At 39.4% G+C, this 18,286-nt stretch overlaps 3 protein-coding genes and 1 long non-coding RNA gene across 4 annotated transcripts; all 4 read right to left on the minus strand.

Moving 5' to 3' along the window:
* Positions 1-10,233: 10,233 nt before the first annotated feature.
* LOC137744490 (probable galactinol--sucrose galactosyltransferase 2) lies at positions 10,234-12,309 on the minus strand. Its single transcript, XM_068484291.1, has 4 exons — positions 12,058-12,309; positions 10,994-11,546; positions 10,473-10,540; positions 10,234-10,390 (listed from the first exon to the last, which is right to left on the minus strand). The coding sequence occupies exons 2-4, from the start codon at positions 11,480-11,482 to the stop codon at positions 10,234-10,236; spliced, it is 714 nt and encodes a 237-aa protein (XP_068340392.1). The 5' UTR covers positions 11,483-11,546; positions 12,058-12,309.
* Positions 12,310-12,586: 277 nt separating this feature from the next.
* Positions 12,587-13,165, minus strand: LOC137745887 (uncharacterized). The gene is made up of 3 exons (XR_011069731.1): positions 13,020-13,165; positions 12,781-12,829; positions 12,587-12,669 (listed from the first exon to the last, which is right to left on the minus strand). It is a non-coding gene; the product is annotated as an uncharacterized lncRNA (long non-coding RNA).
* Positions 13,166-15,811: 2,646 nt separating this feature from the next.
* On the minus strand, positions 15,812-16,853 carry LOC137744491 (uncharacterized). Its single transcript, XM_068484292.1, has 3 exons — positions 16,812-16,853; positions 16,599-16,727; positions 15,812-16,486 (listed from the first exon to the last, which is right to left on the minus strand). Exons 1-3 carry the CDS (start codon positions 16,851-16,853, stop codon positions 15,812-15,814), a joined length of 846 nt encoding a protein of 281 aa, XP_068340393.1.
* Positions 16,854-17,052: 199 nt separating this feature from the next.
* LOC137744492 (uncharacterized) lies at positions 17,053-17,895 on the minus strand. Its single transcript, XM_068484294.1, has one exon. It carries the CDS (start codon positions 17,893-17,895, stop codon positions 17,053-17,055), a length of 843 nt encoding a protein of 280 aa, XP_068340395.1.
* Positions 17,896-18,286: the final 391 nt, after the last annotated feature.

The raw sequence follows: 18,286 nt of genomic DNA on the forward strand, positions 1-18,286 counted from the left end.
TCATTTGATTTAGATAATGTCATATGTTCAAAGGAAGAAAAAAAAAATTCTGGTGAGCATTACGAGGGAGGATGGTAAAAGAAATCCAACGTCTTTTAAAATATATAATTGTAATTGCTAGCATTTTTTCCATTAATGCATAAAATCTGAAGGAAATAGATGTAAGGCAGTTTAAACACTTAAATTACAAAAGAACTGTAGGTCTAAATTTTAAGCTAGGTGCAATTTATACTGCAAATTTATCGTATCTAAAAAATCATTTAGATATGTTTCATTTATGGGCCTTTTGCGAAACAGAGAGAACTTGATTTTATGCGATTAATGAGGCCCCTGTTATAAAAGGGTTAAAGTTTGAGAGATAACCTTTTAAGTGGTAGGTGCAAGGTAGATGTAAAATGCCACACTAAAATTATAGCACAGGCAGATAACAAATAAAAGGCAGAGGAATAGATGATGTTACTGATATTTTTCTCTAGTTTTCTTTCTTCTTCTTATTTTCTTGTAACTTACAAACATGCGGAGTGCTCTATTTATAGAGCGTCTCCAAACTGATGCAGTTAATGCATCCTGAAATTTATGAAATTTCGTCTGACTATACAATCTTTCACTTTGCATGGGCATTGAAAACTTTGCCCATGCTGAAGACTTTTGCTTTGTGGGCATTCATTGCCATCAGACATGGGACTTTTCAACACTCCCCCTTGGATGCCCACATACCAACATGGGTTGCCTCGTTAAAACCTTGCTTGGAAAAACCCAGTGGGAAAAAACCATAGCGAAGGAAAAAGAGTACAACTTTTCCTGGATCGTTGATATAGTGTCAAGTATGCTTATGTTGCCTCGTTAAAACCTTGATAAGAAAAACCCAGTGGGAAAAATCCTAATCGAAGGAAAAAGAGTACAACAAGCATGTATCAGGGATGCTCCCCCTGATATGTATCTCCCCCTGATTCCGCATTTTCCAAATTTAGCTGTTTGGTAAGTCGACGTAATCCGATGCCTTGCACTAACTTCTGAAATGTGCACTTTGGTAGAGATTTGGTGAACAAGTCTGCCAGATTTTCATTTGAACGGATTTGTCTGACTTCAATAACTTTAGCCTTCTGAAGCTCATGTGCACTGAAAAACTTTGGAGATATGTGTTTAGTCTTATCGCCCTTGATGAATCCTTCCTTCATTTGGGCAACACAGGCTACATTATCTTCATGGATGACAGTTGGATTGTCTGTCTTCAAAGTTAGACCACATGAATTCCGAATATGATGGATCATTGATCTTAACCAAGAACATTCACGACTTGCTTCATGTAAAGCAAGTATTTCTGAATGATTTGAAGATGTAGCAACTAATGTTTGCTTGGTTGAGCGCCATGAGATTGCTGTATCTCCATTCTTAAACACATATCCAGTTTGTGAGCGGGCTTTATGCGGATCAGAGAGGAAACCAGCATCTGCATATCCAACAAGGATCTGGTCATCTGTGGAGTTCTTTGAGTAGAAGAGACCCATGTCTGTTGTCCCATGAAGGTATCGCAATACATCTTTGATACCCTTCCAATGGCGAATTATTGGAGCAGAGCTATACCTTGCTAACAAATTAACTGAAAAAGCTATATCTGGTCTAGTACATTGTGCTAAATACAACAAAGCACCTATTGCACTCAGATATGGTACTTCTAGACCAAGGACCAGCTCATCCTCTTCTTTTGGACGAAAACGATCTTTCTTAATGTCCAAAGAACGAATGACCTTTGGCTTGCTTAGTGGATAAGCCTTGTCCATACCAAATCGCTTCAGAATTTTTTCAATGTAAGCTGATTGATGGACCAAAATTCCACTAGCACAATGCTCGATCTGCAGGCCGAGACAATATTTTGTTTTTCCAAGGTCTTTCATTTCAAATTCGCTTTTCAGATATTCAGCAGTTTTATTGAGCTCTTCAGGAGTCCCAACTAGATTCATATCATCAACATATACTGCCACTATAGCGAATCCAGAATTGGATTTCTTAATGAACACACAAGGGCAAATAACATTGTTGATATACCCTTCTTTGATCAAATACTCACTGAGACGATTATACCACATTCGTCCAGATTGCTTCAGACCATACAATGATCGCCTTAATTTGATCGAGAGCATACCTCGTGGTTTATTACTTGTTTCAGGCAACTTAAGTCCTTCTGGGACTTTCATATAGATGTCAGTATCTAATTCTCCATATAGATACGCAGTGATGACATCCATAAGTCGCATGTCAAGTCTTTCTGAAACCACTAAACTTATTAAGTAACGAAACGTAATTGCGTCCATTACAGGAGAGTATGTCTCCTTATAATCAATTACAGGTCTTTGAGAAAAACCTTGCGCAACGAGTCGTGCTTTGTATCTTGCGATCTCGTTTTTCTCATTGTGTTTCCTTGTGAATACCCATTTGTAACCCACGGGGTTTACACTAGGCGGGGTTTGGACTACAGGTCCAAAAACATTCCGCTTTTCCAAGGAATTTAATTCTGCCTGTATTGCATCTTTCCACTTAGGCCAATCGTGTCTCTGTTTGCATTCATCAACAGAGCGGGGCTCAATATCATCACTTAAGATGATTTCAGTGGCTACTGCAAATGCAAACATATCATCGATGATTATTTCATTTCGATCCCACAATTCATTTGTACATGCATAATTTATGGAGATTTCTTTACTTTCATGTACTTCTGTCTCTTCAGGGACAGATGTCCCATCAAAGACATTTTCTTTTTCTGGAAGTCCAGAATGATGAATTGTGGATGTATCATTCATTTTCTCTTCCTGAATGATTTCATTTGGATTCAGTTGTGCCCTCGACTTTCTCTTTCGAGGAGCTAAATATTTTGAACCTTGGGGTCTACCACGCTTCAGGCGTGCACCAGATGAATCATTTGCTGCCACTTTATTTTGTCCAACAGGGACATCAATTCTTGCAGGTGCATTTGCAGCTGGTATATGTGATTTTGTCACTTTCATAGCATCATTACATGTATCTGGCATTTGATTGGCAATGCTTTGAAGATGAACGATCATTCTCACTTCATTTTCACATTGAATGCTGCGAGGATCAAAATGAGACAAGGTGGGAACAACCCATGTCAGCTCTTTCCGTTCTTCTGGAACGGTCTTTTCTCCCCCTAACAACGGGAAAATTGTCTCATCAAAGTGACAATCAGCAAAACGAACTGTAAACATATCACCTGTCAAGGGTTCCAAATATCTAATGATAGATGATGAATCAAAACCCAAGTAAATTCCTAGTCTACGCTGAGGTCCCATTTTAGTGCGTTGCAGCGGTGCAATAGGCACATAAACAGCACAACCAAAAACTCGTAAATGGGAAATGTTTGGCTGATGTCCAAACACGAGTTGTACTGAAGAGTATTGATGGTTGGCTATAGGTCTCAATCGAACCAATGATGCAGCATGTAAGATGGCATGTCCCCATGCAGAGACTGGCAATTTGGTTTTCATAAGCAGAGTGCGAGCTATTAACTGAAGCCGCTTGATCAATGCTTCTGCTAAACCATTTTGAGTATGGACATGAGGAACAGGGTGTTCAACATCAATGCCCAATGTCATGCAATAATCATCAAAGGTTTGAGACGTAAATTCACCAGCATTATCAAGTCGGATTGACTTAATGGGATAATCTGGGAACTGTGCTCGTAACTTAATTATTTGAGCAAGAAGTCTCGCAAAGGTTACATTCCAAGTAGACAAGAGACAAACATGTGACCATCGGGTAGATGCATCAACCAAAACCATAAAATATCGAAATGGTCCACATGATGGTTGAATAGGCCCACAAATATCCCCTTGAATTCTTTGCAGAAATGATGGGGATTCAGCATCAACCTTTAGTTGAGATGGTCTAATTACCAACTTCCCTTGAGAACAAGTTTTGCAAGGGTTATCATTTAAGGCAGCAATGTGTCTGCTCACTAATGGATGTCCATTAGAGTTGGTAATGATTCTACGCATCATGGTAGATCCTGGATGACCCAGACGGTTATGCCAAAGCATGTAAACCTTTGAATCAATGAACTTCTGGTTCATGACAGTATGTGATTCAATTGTCCTTATGTATATATAATATAATCCACTCGACATACCATGCAACTTCTCCAATATACGCTTCTGGGTATCATTGGAGGTAATGCATAGATACTCCACATTTTCTGCACTTTTTGTTTCAATGTGGTATCCATTTAGACGTATGTCTTTGAAACTCAACAAATTTCGAGTAGATCGAGTAGCATACAATGCATTCTGTATAGACAATATTGTTCCATTTGGTAACATAATATGGGCTTTCCCTAAACCTTGAATTACATCTGAAGGTCCTGATATTGTTGTTACCCCTACTCTTGTAGGTATTAAGCTTGAGAAATACTTTCGATCACGAAGTATTGTATGTGTGGTTGCACTGTCTGCAAGACAAATATCTCCGCCATTTCTCATGTTTTGAGAATAACCACAATTTTTATCCATGCTCTCTGAGTAAGAGAAAAGCAAGTTATAACAAGAAAATTTACATGCCACTTTTATTGAATCTGAAAATACTACAAGTTCAGCATAATAAAAGTACATTAATGATTCAATCGGATCGATATACTTCATTTCCCCTTTCCACAATATAGTCTGAAACATCTAGATGAGTTGTGTTCAATTGCCCTGATAAGTCAAACACTGGATTAGGTATATCCATTGGTCTAGCTTGGTCGAGAAAGTTGGTCTCGACACCCTTCTCCTTGAGGGAGGCTTGATACAGATCCACTAAATGTTTTGGGGTACGACAAGTACGCGCCCAATGCCCATTGCCACCACACCTATGGCAGGCTCCTTCAGGGTTTCTAGGAGCATTATTCATATGAGCTTTGCCTTTGTGGCGACTCGCATTTTTGAAGCTCGGGCCTGAATTATGCCTCGGAACCTGGTTGTGAAACTGAACCCCATGGTTCTTGCCTTTCCTATTCCATCAACCTCGCTAGTGGCCACGTCTTCGTTTATGATTATCACCACCAGAGGATGTGGCATTCACTTCGAGGGAAGCAGCATTCACTTCTGGGAATGGTGCAGATCCAGTAGGTCGGGAATGATGGTTTTTCATCAGGAGCTCATCATTCTGTTCAGCTACTAAAAGCACAGATATCAGCTGGTTGTACTCAGTGTAGCCTCGCGCTCTATACTGCTGCTACAGGAGCACATTGGAGGCATGAAATGTGCTGAGAGTCTTTTCCAGCATATGCTCCTCAGTAATAATATCCCCACAGAGCTTCATCTGAGAGGTAATTCTGAACAATGCAGAATTGTATTCTGCCACTGACTTGAAGTCTTGGATCCTCAGATGAGTTCACTCATAGCGGGCCCTTGGAAGAATCACCGTTGTCTGGTGATTGTATCTGTTTCTCAAGGCATTCCAGAGAGCTAACGGATCTTCAACCGTTAAGTACTCGCTCTTTAGCGCCTCATCAAGATGGCGGCGAATGAAAATCATGGCCTTTGCCCGATCTTGAGAGGATGAGTTGCTCTCTTCCCTTATGGTATCTCCAAGATTCCCTGCTTCCAGATGGATCTTGGTATCCAGTACCCAGGTCAGGTAATTCTTCCCGGTAATATCCAGGGCAGCAAATTCAAGCTTCGCCAAGTTCGCCATTTTCTTTTCTGAAAGAAAATGAGATGTGTAAGAACTTGCAATAATATGTATTCCTGGAGGAATATGATGTTAGAACTTCTGGTTCTTACAAATTTTTCATTTTGATCTTCAGGCCAAAATGATAAGCACTCGAAACTTCTGGCTCGAGATTTTCAGGATGAATGAGAAGGACGATCGTACCGCACCATTCTCATTGAAATAATGTAATATAGAATGGGCGATTATTTCGCACCACTCAAGTAATAGGAAAATTAAATATGCAGAGCAGCGTGGGCGATTATACCGCACCACATAAAATTGCAATGAAATTAAACAGCAGGTAAATTCAAATATGCAGGGTAGGGTGTGCGATTATACCGCTCCACCTAAAAATTGCAGTAAAATTAAATCTGCAGTCCAAGATAGACGATGATACCGCACCATCTTGGATCGCAGTAAGAATAAATTTGCAGTTCAAGATGGGCGATTGTACCGCACCATCTTGGATTGCAGTAGAATTAACATAAATAAATACTGGGTTAGTAATCAATCTCTACACCAAACAAGTAATCAAAGATGTATGTAACCGTTAGTTGGAGGACTAAGAGCAGGCACGGAGCAAACAATTCGTCGCGAGGGTACACGGCGCAGTTGAGGCAGAGGAAGAAGATGAACGGTAAAAACCTTAAAGGAAACATTTTTTTTCTTTCTTTTGTTCGTTCGGCGAAGAGAGATGAGAGAATAATTATATATAGAGACTCGTGCTGATAACGTGTTATAAAAGGGTTAAAGTTTGAGAGATAACCTTTTAAGTGGTAGGTGCAAGGTAGATGTAAAATGCCACACTAAAATTATAGCACAGGCAGATAACAAATAAAAGGCAGAGGAATAGATGATGTTACTGATATTTTTCTCTAGTTTTCTTTCTTCTTCTTATTTTCTTGTAACTTACAAACATGCGGAGTGCTCTATTTATAGAGCATCTCCAAACTGATGCAGTTAATGCATCCTGAAATTTATGAAATTTCGTCTGACTATACAATCTTTCACTTTGCATGGGCATTGAAAACTTTGCCCATGCTGAAGACTTTTGCTTTGTGGGCATTCATTGCCATCAGACATGAGACTTTTCAACAGCCCCCAACTTCTCGATCTTTTCAATCACAACGTTGAATTTTCAATCAATATTCAATCATCAATAAACACATAATTTGGTTTAGATAATATCATATTTGAAAGGAAAAGCCACTTAGTACTACGATCTAGTGGTATTTCTCTTCGTTTGCAAGTGAGAGGTTTTAGGTTCGATTCTCGCCAAAAGCGAATTTGAACCACATTATTGTTAGCTCATTGTAAGGTTTAGTCCAATTTCTCACCCCCTTAATGTAGATAATATTACTTGTTCAAAAAGAAAAAGGAAAAAATAAAAAATAAAAAAAAACCCTTTTGGTGAGCATCACAAGGAAGAATGGTGAGATAAATCTAACTTCTGATTAAATATATAATTACAATTTCCAGCATATCTGTGGTAAATGCATAAAATCAAAATGAAAGGGATATAAACAGTTCAAACACTTACCCAGCTGTCGACCATCAAATTTAGACCTGGTTTGGTACTGAGGTGATTCTGAAAAAAGCTGCTATAAAAAAAAGCTGGGAGCTGTTTTTGTGTTTGGTAAACACTCAGCTTTAGTTTTTTTTCACAGTTTTGGGTAAAAAAAGCCAAAAACAAGAAGCTGCAAAACCCAGCTTTGAAAAACCAGTTTTTTTTCACATCTGTTTTACATAAAAGTTTACCAAACACTCTAATACTGTTTTTTTTTTTTTTTTTTTTTTCCAAAAGCACTTTTACAAAAAAGTTTACCAAACACTCTGCTGCTTTATTTCACAGCTGCTTATTCTCACAGCACAGCAGAACCAGTTTTTTTTCAAAGCACAGCAATACCAAATCAGCCCTTAAAGTCATGTGGGTGTATAGAAAAAGGGTAAGCCCCCAACATTTGGGTCAGCCAAATGAAAACCAAAATATGGGTTTCCATTTGGGTCAAAACCCAATAATTTTGGGTTTAGGTTTGTTGTTTGGTTTTTGAATTTAAACCCAAATGGTGATCTATATACAGGAGCAAATGGTGAGACCCAGTAAGAGAATAAGTGAAAGATATTTTATTATTTTATTTTTTACTTTTATTTGACTTAATCAAATCAATAGTCTCATAGTATTCAGAAGATAGTTCCTGTGGTAAAAAAAATCAAGATTTAAACTTCTGTGATAAAGTCTTACATATGAGCTTCACGTACTAATAATTAACTGAAAATTTTGTTTTAGCCTTACATGTGTGGCTTATGTTCTAACCGTTATCGAAGGTGTTGAAGATCAGCATCAACGCTCATAGTGCCTTGGAGAGATCAAGGAGTTGGAAGCGGAGATTAGCTTCAATAGCAGCAGAACTTTGAGCAAAGTGTTGCTGAAGACAATCTCGTACATCCTTCGTAGTGTCATAGCCTATGGTGAGAGGAAGGAGTGGTTCAGAGATGGTAATGGTGATGTAGCTAATGACCAATTTGATCATGTTGAACCCAAGGCTGACGGGCGGGGTTGGAAGTTTTGGGAATAGGCTCGTTTTCTTTGGCCTTGTGAAAAAATTGTAATTTTTATTAGACGTGAGAAATCGATACGAATGATATCATATAAAAATATGAATAAAATTAATATAACTGTTCACTCATGTATATATTAATTAAAGGTATGTTAGATGGATGGCAAAGTTTGACTAGGAAATTTTTTGAGACAACCACCTCGACAACAGTGCTATACCATTCTATAATATTCGATGTCAAACCATCAGTTATTTTTGTTAAATTCTTTGTCCTATTGCAGTTTATAGAAAATACAACGGAAAAAAAAAAAAAAAAAAAGATTTACTATCTCAACATAGTTCAGGATTTTCGATTTACTTTTTCATAGGACGCATAAAATTTCATGGCCGGCCCTGTTAGCTATGTCTTTAACGGTTCATGTGCTCTTATTCACGTATTAGACATAAATGACCTCACATGTGTACCATGTCTTGAGCATTAAACATAAATGACCTCACATGTGTACCATGTCTTAAGCCCGACAAATAGCCATGTGTTTAACGCAACAGCCCATGTGTTAAATGACACCACACATGGACCATGTATTGAATCCAACGGTTCACATGCTCTCACATTACCCATTGTGTTAGATATTAGGCTTAAATGAAGCCACACGTAAAGGAATTTGTTAGGACTACAAATATGAAATACCACACGGAATTAAAGAACCTTACACGTCTGAAGTGATTCGGAGAATGATGAATTGATTTCGAAACCTCGAGTGCAAAGATGAATGCTCATCCAACTGCAAGCTGCTTGCAATCGATTGACCTTAAGAAAATAGAAAGGAAAGGCGATGCAGAATAGATAAGATAGGCACTTTTATTACAGAGAAAACCAGAACACTACAACATTGGCCACTCTTTCTTAGCAACATAACTAATGAAACTGGAAAACTACAACATTATTGGCTGCTTTAGTTGTTTCCCAGGCATTGAGTCTCTCCCTCCATCTTGCTAACCAGATACTTCATATCTTCAGATGCAAGACAATGCCCTAATACCTAAACTCTTCATATCAGATCAGGCTAGTTACACTTGAATCTCTACTGACCATCTGTACATCTCTTTTTCTGGGACCGGGATGGTAGTCGTCATTAATCCAGATGCAGAGTCATATTCTAAGTCGGTCTCAGCGTTGTCAACAGTGCACTTCAGCGGACGCTGGGAAGAGTAAGCTCCAAACCTTCCACATCCTCTGATTTTGAGACCAATTGTCGCAGTTGGAGACTGGTTCTTATCAGAAGCCACATGGACGTCAACCTGCTCCACAGCAGCGCTTGAATTGAACATGTCAAGTAGGCCTATTGGTGCAAATGAGACGTTGGATGTAATTTTCTGCAACATAGAAAACCATATCAATTAGTAAATCCTTTGCAATGATTAAACTTCAGTCGGATAGATGTCAGTGATAGCAAGACTAACCTTGAGAGGACAGAAATGGAAAACCTCATATTCAAGAACTTTGAGCGTCACAGGCATTGAAGCACCTTTTGGCAACCGAAGAACCTCTCCTGACAGTCAATAATGGTTCACTTCGTTAGAAAGCTGAAGACCGGAAATACTATGACAACAATGTTAAAATTCGTGACAGCTAGGCACAAGTGTTCTTTCAAACTCGCTTCTGTCAGACAGTAGTGGTACCTGACTTATGAGCATAAACAACTGTTTCTCCATTCCAATCAGCTCCAGCAACTTGAGCAATGGCATCAACGTCAGTGGCACGGACAGAACCACTGAGGGTACCCGGAGAGTTATCATGAATGCGTGTCTTCTTTTCAATCTTGCACCAACCGGCACCTTGACAATTAAACACACCAATCACACCAGAACAATTGTTGACATTCCATATTTTGAGCAAGCTACAAAGAGATTTATTCACATGAGCTTTACTCAGAGATCTAAATTTTGATAACCACATAACTTGAGAAATTTAGAGAGGAAACAGAACGAACCTGGTCCTGTCTCTTGCTGGATCAGCAAAGAGACAATCACGGGTAGGCCTGCCAGGTAACTTGGCACGGAGGACAGATCCATCAGGGAGGACCAGCTTCCTCAGAAGGTCAAAATTGTGATTGCTTGGTTTATCACTGTTTAGAGAAATAGAAAATTATGCATTAGAACTCCTACTTTCCTGAAGTGACAAATTGAATAAATTTGTTTAGTGCATACCTGACATAGATTGCACATCCGCCAACAGCACGAGCTGCACTGTGATACTCTGCCGCTGGATGTACACTCTGCAAAGTAAAGATTGTTTCATCAATGTCGTGATATACAAAATTAAATTTTATTCCAAATAAATGACACTGAATGTCAAACACAAAATGATTGCAGATAATCATACAAATTGAATTGTAAATCTTCAGCAAACAGACATATTGACGTTTCAAGCCTCCACCAAATAGAATAGACAATTATGCATCAGTAAACCATATTTTACAATTATATTTTCACTGTAAATTTAAAGAGCAATACATAAAAGGAAGAAATGGTCTTCACTAGGTTTCCATACATAGAATAGAATAGACAATTATGCACAGACTAATTTCAGGTAACTCGAGGAAATGGTCTTCACTAGGTTTCCATACATCATCATCCATAAAAGGAGAAAAGAAAAAAAAAAAAAAATCAAACAGTACCAAGGCAAAAAGAAAAAATTGAGATAGAGGATGCGTAATCGTTTTACTTACATGAAACATATCCCAGTCAGGGTGCATGAATTCCCCAAGGAAAAGAGTGTTATAAGCAACAGAAGATATATGAATCGTGTGTGAAGCAGGATCACGGGGGTAGAAATCATCAAAAGCTCTAACAACAGCAGTCTGCTTGGAACTGTAGAGCCCATCAGTGTTGTGACACATGCAAGCAATGCATCCATTGTCAGGAAAGTTTCGAGCAACTGAAGCCTCAAGTGCCTGGTGGTAGCTGCGGGTTAGAGAAACTCTACCACCATGACCAGCCCCTAGAGTCTCAATGATGTTCTGAACATCAACCTTAACTCCATCAATTCCACAAGAAGCCAAGTAGGAATGAAGTTCATTGTAGAAATTGAAAACTTTCTTCGGATGTACCAGACCAAGACCATGAACAGATAAGCTGTCCATAACTATGTCTGGTTGGTTGCCCTCCACACCAGGGCACGTCACTGGGTATGCCAAAGCAGTGTCATAGTGTTCCATGCCAGTAGCCGCTGGTTTCACTCCACCCCAGTATCCAGCTAGGGCATGCCATACATACAGAAATCTGTGCCAGCAGAAAACATAAATTTGACTAAGATTAACAATACTACTTCCTACGAAACTCTTAATTCTTAAATAAAATCAAATAAAATTTAATATTGGTAAACCATCAGAAAACGGCAAGCAGAGCAGAGTCTAGCATATTAATAAATTCGACAAAAAATTATTGTTTGTTGTTGATATAGTCAGATTTTATTCAAAAGTTACAAACTAAGCCCCATGAGCCCATTGAAACTTTATTCAGATCATTCACTCTTCACCATCACAGATATCAGTAATTAATTTCATGTTATAATTCTAAAGATTGTAACAAATATGATTCTCCATGTCATCTCTACTGCCACCTGCCATTTTCTACAACAAAAAAATAATGGAATCTTAGATCCTAGAATTACTTTACTATGTGCCTAAACTTAAAAAGAAAATGATCTTAAAAAGTCAAAAAAGAACAGCTGGCAGTTTGGGAGTATTCGTTGCTATTCCAAGAAAGTAACTAATCCACTAGGACTACTTACTTCACATTGTGATGTTGCTTGGCTACATCCACAACGTGTTTCAGGCCAGAGACTTGCTCACTGTTGTGGTCATTCTTTTGGAATTTTTCGTTCTCTTTGATTCCTGTCAACCTACTTGCAAACCTGCAATGAACATACTCGCATTAGATAACCAACTCCTTTATTTAGATATACCAAGCAGCAATTTCTGGAACCAACAAAGGGAACGAATAATTGCGTGTAAAAAGACGACAAAAGAAGATCCTAACGCATCCTATGAAAAATAATAAAAGCGTAATCAATTAACATTGAGAAATAAGTCAGAGGCGCTACTGTGCTCCTTCTTGTACAACAACATCAGAATCCTTGTCTTTCTTTTCAATCTGTTGCCAACCGTCATCAATGATTAGAAACCGTGGAGGCGTCCCTCCCTTTGATAGGCTGCAATCAATGCAAAACAAAAGAGAGTGATTTAATAAATCTGACGCTCGATTCAAGTTATAGTAAAGAGCAAGTTAAAGATGATAGCATGGCTTATAACCTTTCAAGGCCTTGCTCCACACCCTCAGCTGTGACATCAGTGTAAAAGGCATCCCATGTACACCAGCCAAACCAATCGAGAAAAGAAGGCAACTACACGCAACGAAAAGATGGACAATTAGATTCATTCAAGAAACATTGTGATACGTCATCCAGTTGTAGAACACCAATTACAGAAGAAAACAATACACGTGCTGACCTTACCTTTTTCTTCTCACGATGAACAAAAGTTTTCATGTGTTTTTCCACTTCCCTGTTTAATGAAATTGAAAAACAAGGAGTCATGTACAAAAATTAAAAGCATAGACATTATGCTAATCAAGACCAAAACATTTAACTTTTCTAGCATTAGCATAATCATATTAGCAAATAAAACTAGATATTTAATCGCAGATTTACAATGAATACAAGAAAGTCATTAAAAATGAAAATTAAGGACTTACTTTACAGCTTGGGTGATGACTTCAAATGGATTGGTTCCAGCATGCATGTAAACGAGGCACTGGCCTTGATTGGTCTGAACAGCAGAATCTCCTACAAAATCAAAAAAGGAGTTGTTTTTGGTTCTTTTGGAATTCGATTTCTGTTTTTTTTTCTTTCCACAAATGCTTTATACACCAATTTATTTGATCCATTTGATTGGCATTCATTGCGGGTGGTTTCTCAAGCCCGAGTATTTGCAGTAATGACAGCTCCACTGCACCCCACATTTTAAAATGTTCATCTCCTTCATAATTGGCGGCAGGAAGGTACTGATTAGCGGGAAGACATGGCCTTAAATAATGGAACGACAGGCAGGGAAGGTGCATATAGCCTCCCCCAAATACCTGCTTTTTCATGGCCATAATCTACTCACCACTCTCGAGGCAAATCTCGACTTCGTTTCTCTCATTGCCTTGCAGAACAGAGCGGAACAGGCCCTCAAGTAGAGGCAGGAAGACGGTGTAGATAGTAGGAGAAGAATCCTCTTCTTCATCTCCTTCACCACCACCTTTGCTCTCGACAAGCATGAATTGGGTCTCCAATGGTACATCCTTCCCAGATGTCCCCATCCTCTGAGTCATCCACCACAACTTGAATCGAAAACAGCACATGAAACGGAGACCCCTATCGATCATAACAACGATAATAATTACTACCATTTTGGAAAAAATTCACACTCAAAGCATATAATAAAAATCATTGCAAACTTACTCACTCTCCATTTACAGCTAAATTCACAATATCTAAACTTTAACATAGTAACATAAAGAATGAACTTACTCTAAAACCCCAATAGGGAAGATATGGAGGCTTCTGCTGTGGGAGGCCGTGGCGCCAATGAAAGCACCGGCAACAAGCCCGACACCCGTTCCCGGTGTGAGTATGATGTTGTCTGGAACTCCAGTCAAAATGGTCCTTCCATGAACCACCAGGTTCCCATCATTGATCGAAATCTGCGGTGTCACCGTCATGGTTGATGACTGCCTGCCCAACTACTGTCTCACAACATAAAACACCATGGCATTGACATACATACATGATCAGAACAACAAATTAACACATTTCACATCCAATGGGATAAAACAAAATAAAAGGTCAAGTTTATATTTATAACCATCAATCGGATAAAATATTTCAAATTTCATCTTTAGTTCATAAGTGAAAAAAACATAATCTTTGGGAACAAAAAAGATACCATCAATGGAAAAAATTAAGAAACCAGGTGAGTTGCATGTTCGTTTTTCTGGTAAATGTAAAAACTTGAGGCAAAACTGATGCAGAAAACAAAAAACCAGAAGCGAAAAAGGGAAAGAATTGAGGGTTTTGAAGCAAACAAAGAGCTCAGGCAGCACACACCACCGCCATTAAAATCAACATATTAAGCTCAAACAGTTCCCTACTCACCGAATCTAGAGAGAGAAAGAGGAGAGAGAAGCTCGGCAAAACCAAAATCCAACAAGGGAGTGCGCTTGAATGCAATGCACTAGGTGAGTTCGGAAATTGCACGCAAAGAACGTTTACTTTCGCAAGGGGAGGTTCATGGGTTTAAATACCAGTGACATCGTTATACTTCGAGCATCTTCCGGTTCTCGATCCTTCCGGATTATGCCACGTTGGCAATTTCACATTGAATTTTTCCCAATAAGTGTGCTGTGTTCTCGTCATCTTAATGAATTTATGCGGTAGTCAGAAAAAGCTGAAATGCTTAAGCATAATGGCTAGAAAAGATTGAAAAGTTTCAGTTAATCTTTTGGACTTCTAAAAAAGTGAACTGCCGTGTTTTCGAGAGGATCAGTGGGAAAAAATTGTTGGTTTTCCATAACAAAGCCAAATCTAGCAGTTGAGTCATAATTGCTTTTATTTTAGTGGAAAATTCTATACAAATATATGTGGATTTATATGTGGTGCCATGCAGGAATTCCAAAACCATGGGTGATAACTTACATATCCAAAATTAATGGTTTTGCTTTTTTTTTTTTAAGATTTTGATTTTACTTTCTTGTTTTGGAGAACCTTTTTTGAGTGATTTGATGCCATTTCCGACGGTGGCAACCTTTTTTTTTTTTTTTTTTTTTTTTTTTGAAAAAAAGTACGATATTCATTGCAAAACAAATTGAATACGTACAAAATGAGAATAGTGTGCATTATAGGCCTCAATAAACTTTGTCGGGACTTTCAACCTGGTCAAAGGAAAAAGAGTGTCCCGCACAACAAGAGAACCCATCCTCAAATGACAATACATTAAAATTACAAGCTTTCTTCTAGTAAAACATCCTTAATCAAATCAGCCCATTCAAGCAAGACGATGTGCCGCATAATTTCCACTCATCTGCACATGGTTCAACAACAGCCAAGGAAATGACTTGAGTAAATAACAAAGATCGTTTATTATAGGGCTCAACAAAGAGCAATCTTTATCCTGTCCCTTCATGGCAGCCAATGCCAAACTTGAGTCACCTTCAAAAATTATACCCGCACCGCTTGGGTGGAAATCCTGTGCCAATACCAGAGCTTGACAAGTAGCAAGCAACTCCGCATGGAATGCCGAGCTTTTCCCATCACTTGAGTCTGCTGCTGCTGCTATGAAATCGCCCTCATGATCGCACAGCACCACACCAAAACCACCCCTCAACTATTGTTTAATCCATGCTCCATCAAAGTTACACTTCACCCAGCCAAGCTCAGGCCTACTCCATCTCTATGTAGGACTGTTGGCCTTCTTTGAACCCGACTTGTGCCACTTTTGATATTCCTACAACCAACTTTCCGATCGGACCACCAACTCCTGTGGCGACTTCCTAGCCCCATTCCAAACGACATCATTCCTGTTCTTCCACAACATCCAAGAGATCATCAAACATAGCTCAAACACCAAGGACGAAGAGTAAAGAGCAATGGATAATAACCACTGCATGAACTGATGGTCATCGCCATCCTCAAATCTAAACCCCAGGCCACCAAACCAAGCAGGCTTTGCGGAGCTACACTCCCTCAACATATGTTCTGTTGACTCCCCCAACAAACCACAAAGCACCCAAAAATTATCCACAATCACTCTCCGCTTAATAAGGTTTGATCTTGTGGGTGGGGCCTCCATACATGCCTTCCAGACACAAATCTTAACCTTGCCTGGTACACATGCATTCCACAACTTCCTCCACAGCTTATCTAGTCCATCATCATAAATTGAAGCAGAGAAGCTCGCACCAACCCTTACAGCAGATATTATTGCCCTAGCCACATGGTAAGCGTTTCTCACAGAAAACTTCTTATGCCTTTCATAATGCCAAGTTCTACGATCTGGTACTGTTCGTAAACTTAACAGAAGACGTACGATTTGCTCCACCTCATCGGGAAAGAACAAATATTGAAGCAACCCAATGTGCCATTGCCTTAATTCTGCAACTATGAGCTTATCCACCGTGGCCTCCGCATCTTAGTGAGGAATAGGCGTTGAAGTGCATAAACTGAACGGAGGTTCCTAAGCCCCTGGCAGTTCCAACTCAAACAACTCATTATGAGGGTTGAGCTCCGTTAACCTTCGGTGATAAATTTGAAGTCTCCATGTTGTTCATGATTCTTCTATGTCCTCTTGATGGTGCCTCTATATCCAGTCCTTCTCGTACAGGCCATTTCCCAAGCTCCGGTAATGGCAAACATTTGCCCATCTGAGAGTTGGACATAAAACATCCTATTGATAGTCCATCATTTCTTCTGCCTCTTTGCAGTTTCTTCCTTCTCTTCTACTGTACCTGCTCAATAATTTGCATAAGATTGAAAGGATCCAAACCCATTTCAAAATTCCCAACCACCTGGGCCTAGAGACGTCCACCGAAAGCCTGATTGGGAATCGCTTCGGGACCCACAAAGGTCCACCTCATTGAGTAACCATTGGCACATCATTCAAGTCAAAGCCAAATAATCACACCCACTAGATTTAACGGAATTATCCTCATTATTATCCACCTCAAGAGCCGTAACCCTAGAGGCCTCTTAAAATGGAACAATTGCTTGAGAATCAATTATCATATCCTCCAGTTCCATAACAACATTCAAATCAGGCAAAATAAAAGCACCATTCAGGCTCCTGATTTCTCGCTTCATCCCCTGATCGTCTCCGACCGACACCTCAATTCTGCTCGCCACCTTACTTTCCGTTACCGTCCCTAAAAGCTGACCCACGATGGACACATCATCTTTTTCCTCCTCAACGTCCATAGACCACCCTGATGAAGGACTCGGACCAATACATATACCCTGTGGTCTACGATAATTAGCATCAAGTACATCGTTTTGGAACCACCGACCATAGGGTTTCGAGAGATCATCATCATTCTTCCCCTTATACTGCTCACACTGGTCTTCTATATGCCCAATTAAACCACACAAGAAACATGTAATTGGAACCTTTTCATATCGAAGATCAATACTCACCATGGACCCCTTGATAGAGAACAACAAACTTCGACGTAAGGGTTTCGTAATATCAATCACAACACGAATACGAAGAATCGTCCCCTGAACATCTCCCTTTCGACTTTGATCAATAAGCACATGTTCGCCTATCTGATTCCCAATAAATTGCCCCATATGTCGCGTCATGTATGCCAATAGCAAGCCCTTAACTTGGATCCAAAATTCTTGAGTATAAAGAGCAATCTGAGTAGGATGAGCCAAAGTATCAGCCTTTACCATAACCAATAGTGCTCCATTATACAACCAAGGACCACCCTTCAGCACCATCGCACTTTCCCGATTGTTATCAAAACCAAACGAAAACAAATCGTCATCCAACTCTACAATCGTCACCTTGGCCTTAGGGCGCCAGAGTTGCATCATACGGTGCTTGAACCTTTCTTTGCTAATCGGCTTTCAAGACAACACTTTCCCGACTAGAAAATCCTTAGTCATTTTGAATAGAAAGCCTTTCTTGTCATCTATCACCACCACCCTCTACTCCTCTGTTGTAAGCGCCAACCGCGTAGCAAAATTCTCAACCATGTCTTCTATAATCCTTTGCACACCTCGCAAGCACCAGTTAAAAACCCAACGACACTTCTCCCCAACCAATTGGAAAGATCGGATCAACATCCACAATAGTAGACGCCACGAATTAATCAGAATAACCACGAATCCCAGAAATCGGATTGACTTTGACGTTGCTGCCGTAATAAGAAACTGTCGTCGCTTTGTTCTTTCGGAACAATTAACAACATATAATACAGGG

Source organism: Pyrus communis, chromosome 9 (genome assembly GCF_963583255.1).
Source record: "Pyrus communis chromosome 9, drPyrComm1.1, whole genome shotgun sequence".
Classification (NCBI taxonomy): domain Eukaryota; kingdom Viridiplantae; phylum Streptophyta; class Magnoliopsida; order Rosales; family Rosaceae; genus Pyrus; species Pyrus communis.